The sequence below is a fragment of the Dicentrarchus labrax genome, unplaced genomic scaffold, assembly GCF_905237075.1.
Source record: "Dicentrarchus labrax unplaced genomic scaffold, dlabrax2021, whole genome shotgun sequence".
In the NCBI taxonomy this organism is placed as follows: domain Eukaryota; kingdom Metazoa; phylum Chordata; class Actinopteri; family Moronidae; genus Dicentrarchus; species Dicentrarchus labrax.
Genome location: NW_026136713.1, coordinates 8666467 through 8683854, shown reverse-complemented (window position 1 = coordinate 8683854; position 17388 = coordinate 8666467). Strand labels below are relative to the sequence as shown.

Here is a 17388-nt window from a genome sequence, read left to right as displayed (position 1 = left end):
TTGTTTTAGCACGTCAAGAGAAATGTTTTTGTTTCGTGCTATTACCGTCACACTTTTTGCAAATGAATACCTGATGAATTGTCACTCTGGCTGTCACATTTATTTTTTTGCTCGCCTTGTTTAAACATGTCAGTCAAATATATTATCACACAGCATAATTTGCCCTTGACCTCAAATACATCAGTAGAGAGTTCAATCATTTCCACCTATCCCATGCTTTTCTAAATCAGGCTACATTTGCCACAGACCACTCACACTGAAGTTTAAAATAGCTACCCATCATAATTGCACTGATGCCATTACTCAAGCTTTTGAATATGAAATTAACCTGCACATGTATTTTTGTAAATGATTATGCAATTATGGGTGCTTATGAAGGAGGGTGAATACATAAATGAATAACAGTTGTACAGTGAAAGGTTTGCTGTATTAATTGGGACAGATTATGTTTTATTCTTTTCGTTTTGTTGCAAGTCTTGAGCACATTCATTTTAAGTGCAAATGACATTCATGTAGACATGGTCATGGTCTATATGGGAAAATCCCCTGTTTCCATGCTGCCACCCTCCCCCTTTCACATCACCTACCATGGGACAGCAAGGGGAGTGTGAGTGGGGACTAGTGTGGGTGGGTTTAAAAAGGAAGTCATGAATTACCTGTCGAGTGGTGATTTGCCCTGCAGTCTTGAATCCCCCCTGACAGCTGCACTCTGAGACACTGTATGGGTCGGAGCTAGTCGATGAGCACTTGGAGAGTGAGTCACAGCCCACCACGAATGTGTTGTCCAAGGGGAGCTCCTGGATCACATGGTGTTTCTTTGGGGCCACTGGAGTCTCCGGTTTGATTTGAAAGGTAGGCTGAGGGGACGCTGACTTGTAATGCTTGGCTAAATCTGGGCTGTCGGGTTTGAAGGTGGTGGGCGTGGTGGCCCAGTTGTACTTCCCCATGGTTTGCTCCTCTAACTCCACAGGGAGATCCAGTGTACCATTAACATGCTCATGGGTGGGGTCATCAGGCTTGGATTCATCTATGGTCACAAAGTTCAAGAGGAGGCTCTTGGGGGATCGCTTCTTTCTCTTCTTCTTCTTCTTGATCTGACGGTTGTCTTGGTTGGGTGACACCCACTCGCCACTCTGTTTGCCCTTCTGTACCACTTTGTGTCTGGGTGTCTGTCGGCACCTCACCAAGGCAGTCACAAATATCACCAAGATGACAGTCATGGTCCCTGCTATGATAGCTATGACAACAATCACATATCCGTTGGCTTGAGGTGTTACCTCACTGTCCCCTATGTTACGGTCCAAGGGTGTCTCCATACTTTTTCGCAGCTGCTCTTGGATGAAAGTAGCATTTGACACAGTGTCATTGACAAACAAGTGAATAAGTGCAATAGCATGTAATGACTCAGGCTGGCCGAGATCTTTGACCTTGACTACCAGCCTATGCAGCCCCTGATCAGCTGCCACTATTTTCTCCTGCAGTGTTATGTTACCCGTTGTTTTGTCAATGGTGAAGAGACCTCGAGGGGAGACCCTAGATGTGATGATGATGCTGCTGATAATACTGTACTGCAGCTCAGCATTCATACCTGTGTCATTGTCAATGGCAAACACTCTGGTGACCACAGCGCCAGGGGTGGTGGTGGTTCGCACTAGGTCATATGAGTAATTGGAGGATGGGATGACGAACACAGGCCGATTGTCGTTGACATCGACAACATTGATAGTGACCTTGGCATAGGAGGAGCTTGCAGGTTGCCCTCCATCAACTGCCTTAACCATAAATGTGTAGGAGCTCTGCTGCTCCCTATCAAAGGTGATATTGGGTTTGATTACGCCTGTTTGGGGGTCGATGATGAAATTATCTTTCCCGTTCAAAATGGACAGGGTTATAACAGCATTATCTCCTGCATCTGCGTCCGTTACTGTGATTAACCCCACAGTTCCATAGAGAGGCAGGTTCTCAGGCACATAGAAGTTGTACTCAGGGTGTGTAAAAGCTGGGCTGTTGTCATTAAGGTCCTGGACGATTAGCCTGACAGTGACATTGCTCTGCAGGGATGTGGAGCCATTGTCCCTCGCTATGACAGTGAATGAGTACCTCTCCTGCTTCTCTCTGTCCAGTCGTTTGCCAACGGAGAGGATTCCTGACCGTCTGTCTATGTTAAACCCATCAGGCGCATCAGGGCCAAGAGTATAAATAATCTCAGCATTATGTCCGCTGTCTGCGTCAGTGGCGCTGATTTTTATTAACTGTGTTGAGGGGTCATTGTTCTCTGGTATGGAAAGTTGGATTTCCGGCTGGGGGAAGATGGGTGCATTGTCGTTCTCATCCTTGATTTTAATTAAAACCATAGCTGAAGTGTTCAAAGGAGGCGTCCCCCTATCCGAGGCCACTATCTTAATTGCATATTCTCGAGTCGTCTCATAATCTAAGGGGGCAGCTGTCTCTAGTAAGAATTGATCATTAAAGACAGGCTTCAACCGAAAAGGAACATCATGGTCAGTGTAGCAAGCTACTTTGCCATAAAGATCTGCATCCTTGTCAGTAACAGTAATTAGAGCTATTTTGGTGTTGAGAGGTGCATTCTCAGAAAGTAGAACAGTCCCATTAACCAGGTTGATAATGTAGCGAGTGTCTATGGTGGGAACATTGTCATTAACATCTGTTACATTGACAATCACTGTGGCTCTGGAGGGGGTGGAGCTGCCATCACTGGCAAGGACGATGAGTTTATGAACAGGAGTTACCTCCCTGTCCAGGGGCTGCTTCACAGTGATCAGTCCTGTAGAGCTGTCGATGGCGAAGTGACGTTTAGTTGAGGCAGAGATCTGGTTGCTGAAGGCGAAGTGGATCTGTGCGTTGGAACCCAGGTCTGCGTCCGTGGCGTGAAGTTGGGCAACTGATGTCCCCATGGGGGCATTCTCTGGTACTGTCACCTCCAGCTCACTGTCCTTGAAGATGGGACGATTGTCATTGACATCAGAGATGGTGACTTGGAGAATGGCAGTGCTGGACTTGGGAGGGTTGCCACCATCCTCCACCTTTATTTTCATGACAAAGGTGTCCTTCTGCTCGCGATCCAGGTTCTGCTGAACGATAAGCTGTGGCCACTTGTCACCTTCAGGAGTCTCAATGATGTCTAAGCCAAACTCGCTGACACTCTGCAAAGACAAGACAACATTTTGAGTTACATTTATTCTGTGTAGTAGTCATAATAACTATATGAGTACATGCCACATGCACAATCTCACGCACAAAAGTGTTTGTTTGTTTGATTGTTTTTATATGTTTATTTTTTATTGTTTTTATATACATATTTTATCTAATATTATCGGTTGACACTGTCCTATTGCAAACATACAATATCGGTGTCGCTGTTTATGTTTCCGGTTTCGAAAACGTAGGCATATATAAAGGTCATCGTTGCATGTTTGTCCAGTGTGTTGAGACAAGCTACACAGAGTGAGAGAGAAGAAGCAGCTCTTAACAATATGTCCCATATGTCAAGTTCTTGAGTTTCAGTGGTAAAATACAGCTGGTGTCAAAATAGAACAGCCACTTCACTAATAGTTAAAACTATAAACCAGCACAAAAATGACCAACATAAACCACCATGTTCTGAACAGACACACTACAAATACAAACACTAACAAAAAGTAACAATTGCATTTTGAAACATAAAATAGCCAAGTCAATTCAGCACTAGGCAGGGCATGATGGGAAATGTGGACCATTGCTACACTCTCAGCACAGCAGAACACAGTGAGTATCACAGCTGAGCAGATGGTGGTGGAGACAAAGTGGTGTCTTAGTAAGAAGCTAACTAGTTTGTAAAATACATTGGTGAAAAGTTAATGAACAATGAACCATGAAATTTCCCTTTTTCCCAGAAATTCACTATATTGGCTGCCATATTGCTAATCGGTCATTTTTTCCCCTTTGAAATCGGTATTGGCATTCCTCTCAAAAGTTCCATATCGGTTTTTGTTCTTGGATTGTGGATTTTTCTGTTGTCTTAAAAAGCCATGCAGCTTGTCGAGGTATTTCCTTAGGTTACTCAGGTTCATTTGTAACTCTCAGACAGTGATGAATGTTGAGAGCAAATTAAACAGCTCCGGACATTATTAAATAAGGCAGCTGGTTCTTGGCTCTCCTCCGCTCATCTCAGTTGGGAACCCATAAATCAAAAGCATTTTCAAACATGCTAATCATCAGCTTGTTTATTTTTTTTTACTAATTTCTTACAATACATGCCCCAAGTCCACGGAAATCCACCCCTCATAATAACTACTGCTTGAAGGGATTGCTTTACCTCTTCAGCCTCCTCATCAGATTTTTTCTGCCTTCACTAAAATGAGATTTCACTGTCTTTCTATCTTGTGTCAAGTTAGAATAGCAGCCTTGCAACATTTGAGCTTCATAATGGAAGACAGACAGCTTGAAATGGAGACACACCGATGAGCTCCGATTTTAAATACACTGCAAGACCAGATCACCATAGATTAAGATAAGTGAGTGAAAAATCCTGCATATTAGAAAGGCTTGCTTGCTCAAGAAGGGCTAAATCTAGGCAAAAGTAAAGCCGGAGGAAAATGAAAACAAATGCATAAGTAATCCCCATGAGAAACCAGAGAAACTGGCACTGGCTGTTAAGAGGAATTGCCTTCCACCCAAAAAACCTAGCACTAATATTTACAATTTCAGACGGGGTATGGTATGAATCCATGCATGTTTTCAAATTAGAAGAGAGGGGAAAGAAAGGGACAACGAGAGGGAGAGAGAGACAAGTGACAGAAAAGGGGAGAAAACGAGAGTAGGGGGAGGAAATAAGAAGAAGATCAAGCCCATGAATGAGCTGCATGCACATTATGAAACAAAGAAGCCCTTTGAAGCTCTTTCAGTCAGAAGCAGTTTCATGGTAAAACAAGAAAAAGCATCCTCTTTAAAGAGATAAGCTTCATGCTGCACATAATGTTGGAAGAGATTACTCTGTCTAGGCACAGCTATCAAATGAGATTAAGATATATACATTCTCCTCGTTCAAGGAAGGAACATTTCAACCAAATTGTGAGCACAAGTCCTCAGTAGGTTTTAAAATCTAGAACCATCCTTGTGCCAACACAGTGTTGTAGCCGACACAAGGAAACGTGCAGCTGCAGCATGTAAATTATTGTGTACAGTGAAAAACTGCTTGCCGAGGGAATGTTGTCAACATGTCAGTGATTGACAGAACTACTTAAACCAGCCAACGCTGCAGCAATGATCTTTCAGACCTTATTTTGTGATCCTTCTGGCAAGCAAAAGTCATATAGGGATAAGCAGACATTGCATATAAAACTATGTCTGGAAATGTATACATACTGCCTTATGGATGAACTGTGCGGAATCTTTATGTACATTGAAAAACTATTTCTGTCATAACTAAAAGGTCCAAGACAACATTCTGGGGGCTCTATTGCTAAGCAATACTCCATCCGCACAAAGCTCCTCAATCCTCAGTTGTTTGAATAGTTCACAGATTCGGCACAGTAGCCGAGTATCTGCACACTGATATTTGGCAAAGCCTGATGTTAATAGTAGGATGTTGAGTTAGGCTGTGTCAAAGGGAATGCTGCACAATGATTTATGAGCCAGCATTTCCTCTATGCTTTTGTCTTGGTTTCACACAATTTTACAACTGACAAGACAGCACTCAGTGCATTTCAATAAGTTGAAGAGAGCTATCTCTCAGGCTGTGCATCCTCCTGAATGCAAAATTAGTCTGGTGGATTGTGATAAGATCTAGGGCAGGCTAAGAAAAGGCCAAATACTAGCATGAATCACTCATTGGAAACCCTAAGGCTGAGCGAGAAGGACAAAGCTGTCTAAACGGCTAAATGTGCACATTATACCATGCCTCACTCTTTCACTACACATATATTGCACAGGTACATGTCTTCTTGAACTTTGATCACTTTTGATTAATTCCACATTACTGGCTCACTGCTCTCTGCAGTGATCAGAGAGGGGTCAGGGCACTGCATTTGTGGCAAGTGAGTGCTATTTTAAAGGATCAGTATATAAGATTGTTAGTGGCATCTTGTGGTGTAGTTTCTGATTACAATGCCTTCACCTCTCGTTCCAGGCCTGTAGGAGAAATGACAGTGGTTGCGAAACTGCTAAAGGCCCTATCTAGAGCCAGTGTTTGGTTTGTCCACACTGGGTTACTGTAGAAACATCCCTGTTCAACATGTCGGCCTCCATAGAAGAGGACCCGGTGCGTCTGTAGATAAAAATGTATTATTTAACAATTTATGATCTCTTATTTTCAGGTGATTTTACACTAATGAAAACATACCTATGAATATTATATTCCCCTTCTGCCAATAGATCCTCCTAAATGTTGCACACTAGACCTTTAAATGAAAATGACTGATGGACACTGACAGACTCAGAGGAGGCTGATGATGTGGGAAGGATGACTCTGAACCCTGTTCTGCAGACAGCACCTCAGATTATCAGTGGATGCATCTTTCAGTCAAGTTGATGACCTTATTAAAACTAAGAGGAGACTGAGATTGGGCTGTGAATATATCAGGATGACTCTAGTCACGGTGATGCCCATGGATGGGGCTAACTGGGGAGGGCTATTCATCACAAGCTATAGCACCTCTTTATAATGCTGATAGAAACTCCCTCTCTCTCGGTCTCCCTCTCTCATTCCTCCCTCATTCTTTCTATCCATACTTCATACACTTCTGCCCCTGGCCATGATCTCATGCATATAATTAAGACAAAAGAAGCTGGGAATTGTTTGTCTCTTTTTTTCAAAACCCTAGAAGAGGATAATGTGTCAAAATAGGATGCTAATGAAAACTGGAAATGCTTGACAGTGAGCTCTCAGCCCAAAACTCCTATTCACTGCCTATAGGCACCATGCAATGCATTAATCAAATTTTTCTTGCTTCTTGGGAATGGAGCTTGAATAAATTTTGCATCTTCAAATGCAAAGTTAGAATCAGTTCAGGAATAAAATGATCCAAGCTCAGACTTGGAGTACTAGCAAAAAGACCACTCCATCCACTCAAAAATCTTAGGTATATTTCAAATAGACATGTTGCAACCAACTGGATTTCAAAATACCCCATGAAAAACCTAGGTAGGTGGTAAAAGGTTAAGTCTAAGAGCCCTCCATATTGCCCAACCAAAATACAAACACCCACTTCATCATCCAGTTTGTCAGTGAGGCATAGCCCAGCCAGCAGCAGAACATTGATCTACATGAAATGACTTGAATAAGACGCCCACCTTCAATGTGTCTGAAGATGCTGACATAGATGCAACTTGGATTAATGTAGCGTGTGATGCTGCAAAATCATATATCACTGGAGTAAGGAAAGGGGTCAATGTTTGTGAACACCCAAAATCCCAAGTAAAACCAACAGGAGAATCTCCTTTAGTATGTTTCTGCGTTGGCCTCTCATGTTATCTTGTGAATATGTAAAGTGATCAAATCTGCTTTCATGGGAGATCCTCCTCCATCCATGCATGTGATTGCTTCCTCTGACCTTGACCATTTCTTAGGACGCCTTCTCTGCAGTTCAGGTAATGCAACACACCACTGCACTACACTGATGGCAAAATTTCACCCCAAGTGTGATTACCAACCATTATGTGTGCTGCTGTAGCACTGTGTAGGATGTGGTCCCTCTTCGCTTTGGAAAAGGACAAAGTTGTACAAAAAGAGGCTACCATGTTACTTTTATTTGTTGTGTATGTTGACAGCTCATTCATGCTACATGTGGAGTGGTGGACCATTGACTGTGGCTCACTGTGCTACACAATGGTAGCAATTTCAGCACAGTGCCCTGCACAACACAAGGAAACTGGGCAAACTATCATTCTGAGGGAGCTTTTGAGACAAATCTCACAGGACCATACAAAGATAGTCCAAGGGTGGCTTAGCGGCCAAGAGCTATTCTAGGAAGTGCTTGCACATTCCTTCCCCACTAAACCCTTGGCTTTCTACTGCACTTCTGAAATAAAAGATACCAAAGGTTGAAAATGTTTCTGGCTCCTTTAATGCTTGTTCCTGTGTTTTACTCAGGAACACAAGGAAATTAATCTCGAGCACAATAAGAAAATGAGAGGAACTGAATCAGGGACACAGTGCTGAGGATGCTCTCAGAAGAATGTCCTGCAAATGATTATCCTACCACTACCTAGCCACTAGCCACTCTGGGTGAAGGTTTTAGAAAGCTCTATATTGTGAAAAGGGCAAAAAAATGATTGCAGATGATGATCATAATGAGCAGAACATTTGGTTGGTGATTTTCCAGGCATAAACAATTCAGGACACTACGCTGGAGAGGTCTTGGCAGTGGGACTCTTTAAAAATGCAAATTGGTATTCAAGGCAGACACGGACAGCAACGATTCTGTTCATTCCAACTCAGTGTTAACTTCATCTGAGACTCCGAGATGGACTTGTCATTTTTGTCTCGCACCGTGCTCTCAAATCTAGTAACCTTTCTTTATTTATATTGTTTAGGGTTTCCTCCAGAGTGCTTGCATCTCCCTCTTTAATTACACTTCATTTGTAAGAGCTCTTGTCGTCTACAATATGCATCTATCCACAAAGAGTACAGAGTATGGTATAGACTATAAAAAGAATGCATGATATTATCCTACATTTCTGGATTTAGGGCTGACTACATTAGGCAACAGAGAATATTGCACTGCAGTTTAATAAAGCATCAATTAGATGATGAAGAAAAGCTTTTACTGGTTCTGCATGAGACACCTATTAACATAATATAGTACATTTCTGCTCACTTGCTTAAATCTAGTCGCACATGTAACCTGTTGCTGGAAATTGGACATGCAGTATATGCTGTATGTGCACTTTCTACTGCATGTTCTCTGATATTACTGTACATGGTGAAAACTTCCCCTTCTTAACAGCCTACTCTCATAATGGAATAAAGCATATGGACATATTAATGGGTGGTATAAAACACTGTAGGCTTCATGACATATTCCATTTTATGAAAAAGTAGGTCATATTTTCAAAGAGTCTAAATTAATTTTCTGTATGCATACATGTTACAGCATGACAGCAATATAGCAGGTTTATATGAGAACCTATAATGCAGAATCTGAATCATATTACAAGAAAACCATATGGGATGAAACATTTTGCCAGAGAAAATATTGTAAGGGCTTCCTGATTAAAAATAGTCAACTAATCAGACCTGATATAGACAGGTGGCAGACTGCAGGCATAACAGTGTGTCAGAGATTCATCAATAATATGCATGCTGACTAATATTCTGCTTGCATTAGAATATTATCTCTTTGTAAGTGTTTCTCCAAGATGGACTGCCACAATGGTCTTTGGTTTATCAAATATGTGGATGTCATATGTTGGATTTTCCTGAAAAACCTATTTATTATACTCCATAAAGCAAAACAGTAACTTGAAGACTGTACAACTATCATAAGGCTTCAGGCCTGTATCTTTCGCTTTCAATATCTTTCACTCATTCCGTATTGAACTAAATTAATTTGTACAAGATGGCTTTTAGTTTAGACATGAGATTGTGGACATACAGTAAAAGCCTCTATCAACTTCAGTTTTAGAGGAGTGAGTGTTTGAGAATCTTGGACATTCAGCTCCAGATACTTTAATGTTTTAAATTATAGATTATGTTATTACAGCTAACAATTCAGCAAATATCAAATATATTGCAGTCATGACAGGTATGTAGTCACAGAATGTAGCAACCCAGAATCAATATTCATAAATGTACCATAGGACTTCAGAAATGGGATTGGAACACAAAACCCACAGTGATTTACAAAAATGGGTTGTTCTTTATAGATGTAGTCACATAAGCCTTTTTTTAAAACATCGGTTTCTACAATCAAAAAATTAAATTCAGATAACTGGGGCTACCCTCAAACATAACAATATTATGTGAGAGAGGAAACAGCAGTGAGCCTCACCTTGACCAGTTCATAATGCTGGATCCCATTGATTCCTACATCAGGGTCAAATGCTGAGGGCACTGGATATCGGGTGTTGATGGCTGTGTTCTCTGGGATGGAGATGTTTATTACAGTGGACTGGAAAAGGGGAGCGTTGTCATTTACATCCTCGATCAGGAAGCGGATCTTGACCAATCGGAAGATCTCATCGGGCAGCACGGCCACCTCAATCTCATAGTAGCAGCGTTTCTCAGCGAAGACCCCTGAGCACAGCTTCTCCCGGTCGATTCTGTGATTGGTAGTAAAGATCTCCCCTGTGTTGGCCTCCACCCTCACCAAAGGCACGTCACCTGTCTTGTACACAGGCTTGAACTGCAGCGGCGAGGACAGCCTGATGTTGGGATCTAGGTTGAGGTCCAGGTCCTTGCGCAGGTTCCCGATGCGGACGTTCTCTGGCTGCTCCTCCTTCACTGTGTAGTCCCTCTCCTGGGCCCAGCATCGCAAGACCACACAGGTGAGCAAGACCACCAGCACATGAGCCTGACTTGCTAAGTCCATACTCAGGGGTGGATGGGAGCTTCACTTCTACAGCAGCAATTCTGCCACAAGAGAGGCGAGACAGAGAGAAAAAGGGAAAAGAGAAAGACAGAACACACAATGTCAATGGACAAAATTACATGGTATTCAAGTTCTGCTGTAATTAGTACTATTTTCCCTCACGGAGAGTTTTCAACTTGACCTATTCATCCTAACTAGTTATGAGCCCACATCCTTCCCATGTCTTTGAGAGCAAATTAACAGCGGTTTTACACAATTAACCTTTGATGACATCCATTGAGCAAGCGGACACGTAAAGGTTAGTAGTTCACATATTCCATCAATCCATTTCATCACTGTAATGAACCCTTTCATATTTTTATTGAGAAGTATGAAAGCAGTTGAGTTCACTGTTGCGATAAAATTGTTTGCTTTGAAAGCTTGTTCACAAACTACTGTGCATGAAAAAAAAAAAAATGGGACACGGCACAGAGAAGAATTTAATTCATATCTGAGTCAATGTGAGTCAATATGGTGCAGTGGTGTCTTCATAAACTGCACCTCACATCCAGCCTTCAACTGATTTGGAGGCAGTAGAATTGAGCCTTAAGCACTGGTGCTTCCATGCATGAACACACACACACTTGCTGTAGTACCGCTTGACAGCAGTTATTAATGGACAACCTCATTTGCTCTGAATGTAAACAATTGAGCTTGCAAATATTTCATGAACGCCCATGTGTGTAAACATACACAGTATGATAAGAGCACTGTTTAGAGTAAATGCGGTGGAAAGAGACAACAATGTGAAATTATTTATTGAGGGAGCCGCCATCAGTCAAATTAGTGAAATTGAATCATAACGTCATTACATCCTGACGAATGTGTTTTCTCTAACATCAAATTTAAACAACATCTAGTTTACTGTTTGTAGTGAATGATGCCTATGATAAAGCCCTTCACAGAAAATGCGAAGCAAATGGGTTAGCCATCACTGAAAAATGATTCATTAATAAGTTGTCTTGTGTTGCTGTTTTTATACAAAATCTTTAACTGTTTTATATGTGCAAAAGCTTGCCAAAGGGCAAGAACCCCAATTGCCAAAACCCAAGTAGGTCATTGGAAGATGATGAAGGAGTCATCTTCTGCATTGCCTTCCCTGCCAGTATATGCTAGCATGAAATATTGACGGCTTTCCGCCAGTTAATTGGTAGGTTATTTAGTCAGTTATTAGGGGAGTTACTTCATGTGGTTTGCTAGTTGACATTTTGACTTATTTGTTCATTTAATGCATTCTTGCATCTTAAAACGAAATTCCACCATCCCACCGCAATTACAGTGACGTCTATAAAGGCTTGGCCACACAGGCTTTAATGGGCTTTTGACATTACAGTTGTGGTAATGCAGTATATTTATAAAAGTATATCCATGTTCAGTAGATTTCCTCAGTAGAACAGAATAACATTAGTGTCTTCAGATTGCTTTGAGTGCACAATGACATTTCAGGATAAGGCCATCAATGCACAGCTATGTTTACTTCTCATAATAATTCTGGCCCCCCATGTGTATTTCAGCGCAATATATTTAATGACTAATATAATTTCATTGCTTATATCCCCCTGTGTGTTTCGGTCCACCAACCCTCCTGAGTGTTTATCAACCTCATTTGATTTTCCTCAAGATATTGGGTTGTTTTTATAATGCAGCTGCCTTGAAATCAAACGTCCAGTTCCTTCGAAATATAGTAAAAGTCTATGACAGCCATCACAGAAACGATGTACAGCTGGTGCTGAAAATGCATACATACCTGCTGCAACAAGGGACTACAAATAGCTCTCTGGGAGCTGTAATATTTCCTACTTTATGAAATTTCCATCCATCCATTTACATGACTCAAACAGTATCCAGTAGAAAAGGTGTGACTACCTAAACTGCACTACAGGGGTCCTCTAAATTGGCAAGGCAACAGCGTTCATAGCCATTGAAGCTCTCGGCCTACCGACAAAGGGGGATTGATTAAAAAAAAGAATTTAATTAAGCTGGTTTTGAATCAGCAACAATTGCAAGGCATTCATGCAGCCTGTAGACAGATTTCTTTTCACACATTTCATAAAGCAGTCACATGAGACTCATTAAAGAACAGTTGGATGGAAAAAACATGGCTGACATTGATCAGTGTGAGGGTTATTCATTCTACACCTATAGCACAGGCGGTGTTGTGCTGTCATGTCAAAATATTGATGAGATATATCTCATTAGTGACTGTGACACACTTTACTTTGAAGTGTGCATCTTTCTGAGAGTGAGCAGCAATTGCTTCACTGTGATGATCGCCAGGCAGTCCAAGGCTGAGCTCGCATGATGCATAATGAAGTTTAAATTACATCCTTAAATCGGATGTGATTTGTGGAAGTGAAAAAACAGAAAAGATCAAAGCATGATCCAGATTTTCCCTCTCTTGTAAGTGACAATAACGTACTGCACGGATGAAGGGGTGTAATATGTTTTGGACTGAGAGTACATGCAGGAGTACCAGTGTAGTACAAAAAAGGACACCCTGGCAGGGTTAATAAGATGTTAAGAAACTAAATTTTACTATTATGGATATATATATATATATATATATACACACATATAATATCATAGATATATAGTGGCTATTGCTAAAATTATGTAACTCGATATTTTGAGACACATATTGCCCTTTAACTTATTATGGCCAAACACGTTTACTCATCTTATTCTATTAACTCAATTTGGATTATTTTCTCATATCCATGATTTTCCAACATCTGCATGGCTTTTCACTTGTCACAACTCTTTATAAACTTGTCCACGAAGGGTAGGCTAGGTGAGAGAAGGAATTGTGCTGGAGGAGAAAAAAAGGAAGAGGGAGGGAGAAAGAAATCCTAGGTGTCAGTCAGAGTGTCTCCTTTGCTTACATTTCACTAGTCTCCTGAAATGCTATTTTGAGCCCCAGACAGCAGGTTGAATCCAGTAGGCAAACTCAAGCCTCCCTCTTGGGAGACACAGAGTGAAGAGGAGCAGGCCGGCCCTAGATCACTTTACACAACAGTGTGATGGACAGGCTTTCCTGGTGTTTGCATCCACCTAAGGTAGCAGTGAGAGGGGAATCATACAGCTACTGTCACCCCCTACCTTCACCCTTAAAGATGCCATCAACTGGAAACTTTCACTGTGGTTAAGGCCCAAGACATTTGGGTCCTTTAACATTCAAAGGCAGGTTTTTACTACTGTTGTAGCTATCAATATTGCCTGTGGATCCAAAGAGATTTTCAAAAGAGGGCAAGTAATACTTTTGATTGTCTTGGGCTTTTTCTCTTTTAACTGCTTTAAGAATCGCTGACAGGCTGACAGACCAGGTTTCTGTCAAGATCAGTCAGTTGTTTTTCAGTCCACGCATCCAGAACAATTCTCTTTACATGGTGCAGGACCAAAAGTTGTTTTCTCTTGGGAAACTTCAACTTTGACTTTATTACCTAAGTCCTACTGGAAAGTGAGAAAGTGCAAGAAAATGATGCGCAACATAAATGGCCACATTGACAGTGTTAATAATAGATTTAATACTGACAGAAGATGTATATTGAAGTTCAAATATCACTAGGGTTCACACATCGCACTATTTTTTATCAGTGACTTAAGAAATAGACTTAATAAAAACGCTGTTGTACCAATTGAGTGATAAAGTTGTGATATCTCACCTGGCAATGCTGATTGGCTGCATAACCAAACGGTTGTTCACATTTAAATCTAAAAGTTTTTTTTAAATTTCAGATAGACTTAGAATATGAAGAGTTGTACTACTTGAGTAATTAAATGGTCGCCAAGTAATATTTCTTACCCTCCCGCATTAGCAAAATGACTAACTAATTTACAACGTTGTAATCATGGACCTCAAGAGGGCAGTCCATACATGCAAATATAATCCTAATGCTAAATATGAGTGTGATCACTTTGGTGTTGCTTTACGTCATCTTGAATGTTACCGTTGACTTTAAAATCCATTATTTTCAATAACGTGACAAAATCCTAAACTGAAATGGTAAATAAATTGTCAGAGGAAGCATGCATTTATTTAAAACAAAGTCAAAAAAATGTACCATGTATATCATGAATAATTGCTAAAATAGATATTTTATAATATTGGAAAAAACACTGTCAAAACATTTTTATTACATTTTCATATATTTAAAAGCAGTCATATTTCAGATGAAAATTGTGCGGACACCATGTATTCTGAAATTAGCTAAATCAACTCATATTCAATATATTATCCTTGGGAAGTGAAACGGACAGTTCAACTACTGCAATATGTTGAATATCAGAATGCTATTCAGGAGAAGATCTCAAGGTAAATATGATCTGAAATAATGGACAAACTCTTAACAAAGTTTTTAAATAAACTGAATGTGACTGTGGAAGCAGAGATTTTAAAGGAGCTTGACTCACACTGTATGACGGAAAGTAAAAGCAAAGCAAAGAGACAACATCTGTGACACCTGGAAAGCATCTCTGGGACTACAGCTTAGTTACTCTATGAACTCTTTGTAACATGTACAGTTCCTTTATAAGTTAATGACTCCCTCATCTGTCAATATTTAGTTAATTCATAAGAGGTATGAAAAATGTTAGGAGATATGGTTGTAACACATACAGTATGTCAGGGTATTGATCACTTCTGTATCTGCTGGTGAATGTGAAATGCGGATGTGCGTGTGCAAATGGTTTTAATGGTTTTCAAATCCAACAAATGCTTAACCTGCTTCCATTGCTAGTCACTGACTCTTCTTTTAATATAAATGCCTCAGCCTACAGCCAAAATATGCTGCTGCTCACCTTGGGAAGGTTCACATTACCATTTGATTTAATTCTCCAGCAAATATTGAGTTCAGTGGGCCTAGTGGGAGTCTTTAAAAAAAAAGAAGAAGAAAAAAAATAAAAAATACAGGCCCAATAATAATCTATTGCATATTGAGCAGGTATTAGGAACCCAAACAACCAACTGTGGCGGTTAATCTTGAAACCAGCGGGGATCCATATCGTGACTGTTTGAACTATTCCTAAGACAATTATATATTAATTTATTTTTCCTAGAGTCTGAGAGTGAACAGACAGATAGCCCCTGAGGTTATGGTCTGTGACAGCTGAACTGCTTGACCAGGAGCGCGCCTTTACCGCGCACCCACGCAAACCGAGCTGAGCGGCCAAGCTGCTGAGAAACCAACACTGACAAGTCCCTGCAGTCGGATGCTCTTGGAAAGTAGGCCTATCTATCAAGCGATCAGTGTTGAGCAAGACTAAATAACGCCCGAAGTCGTGACCAACCGCGCGGTGCACATTCATAATGCGACAACTCAGCTTGGATTCTCCGCGATGCACCGTGTCCGTGGATAATTTCTATTTACATCAGGTGCACGGGGACGCCTGTTTCCTATCTTTGGAGCAGCTCTAGGAAAAACCCACGGAACATCCAAATGACCCACTATCGCAAACACACTGATTTTTTTCAAGTGCCTTGCAGACTATCACTAAATTGTAGCCAAGCTCACGTTGCTCTCAGTGATTGTAAATACATCACCGGTCCTCGACGGTATTAGGACATCAGTTTGATTTTATACGGACCACATAAATTAGGCTGTTGGGTGCTCTCCAGCGTTTTCTGAATGCGCTCGGGAGACCAGTCATGTGCATACATATGCCCAGAGACCACTAAAGTAAAAACACATTTTGATATCAGCAGTAAAGTGATGGTTTAAAAGCAAATCTTACCTTTTTCCGCTCGAATAGGATGAAAAAAAAATCAGCCGTGAGTACCGACGCGTAGAGACATCACTGATTTACAAAAAAAGAAGTGCCACGAATTAAACTGAAGTAGGGGGAAAGGGGAGACAGGATCCTCATCAGTAACGGCAGCAGAATGAAGAAAAAAAATGTTATCCACTACCAAAACTTATCCATGCGCTAAAAAACTGTGATCCTCATGTGCAGGAGAAAAAAAAATCATGCACAGCGATCAACTTTGTTTGAAAAGGACGCTGTAATTCCTCTTCGGATGTCTCGCAATCCCACGGGCGGAGATACGCATTGATCCAAGCTTGTTTTACATCAACTTTGTACCCCTAGCCTTACGTCTGCCTTGAAATTCCTACTTTATTTGACCAGCTTTAAATCGCTGGCACCAAATTTACACGTGTGCCACCCGCGAGTAAAACTTCAATCCAAGAGCGCAAGAACTGACTTCTGATGAAAAACTGAAAGCTTAAAACCTAACGTATTTTATAACCACTTGTTTTGACTGATTCGAGGTTGTGCATGCTACCCCCCCCCAAAAAAAATAACTCTTAAAGGAGGGATGCAGAGAGCGCATCGCCCCCCCAATGGAGTTGGATCAAAGTGTGCCTCAGTGCAGCATCACTTACAGGAGCCGAGATAGGCGGTTCACCGTATCTGTCTGCTAAGCTGTAGATGTCTCAGTAGTATTGTATGAACTCAGTTCCTCAACACTGCCCACCTCTCTCCCTCTCGCTCTCCCTCCGACTGACATCATGGCGGAAGGAGGAGCCAACCGCAGATTTAAGAGCCCCGGTCCTCTTAAAGCCGCACTGCGTTGGAGAGATGCTGCTTGCACTGAGATGTGCGGACCGTAGATGCTTCTGCCGTTTGCAGTAGCCTCACTACTCCAGAAATCCGCCTGAAAGCAAGAGGGGGGCACTGTTCACTTTTATACCGAGCTTTGTTTTGTGCTTTCCATTCCCCGTCAAGTCTACTGTATCATCAACACCTCTGAATAATGATGAGGACATTCAGATTCCTTTCAGACATCCCGAGAGTGTCAACAGGCCATGACAGAGCTCTTACC

General features: G+C 41.3%; 1 protein-coding gene across 2 annotated transcripts in view; it reads right to left on the bottom strand.

Moving 5' to 3' along the window:
* The window catches only part of pcdh11 (protocadherin 11), a 130792-nt gene extending 113693 nt beyond the window's left edge, over positions 1–17099 (bottom strand). Inside the window, exons 1-3 of one of the 2 annotated variants that reach the window (XM_051419516.1) lie at positions 16299–17099; positions 9990–10570; positions 657–3164 (exon numbers count right to left, since the gene is read on the bottom strand). In XM_051419516.1, coding sequence (XP_051275476.1) covers positions 657–3164; positions 9990–10529 — 3048 coding nt within the window. In that variant the 5' untranslated portion in view covers positions 10530–10570; positions 16299–17099. The remainder of the gene's footprint in view (positions 1–656; positions 3165–9989; positions 10571–16298) is intronic. The other variant, XM_051419517.1, reaches the window with a different exon arrangement.
* Positions 17100–17388: the final 289 nt, after the last annotated feature.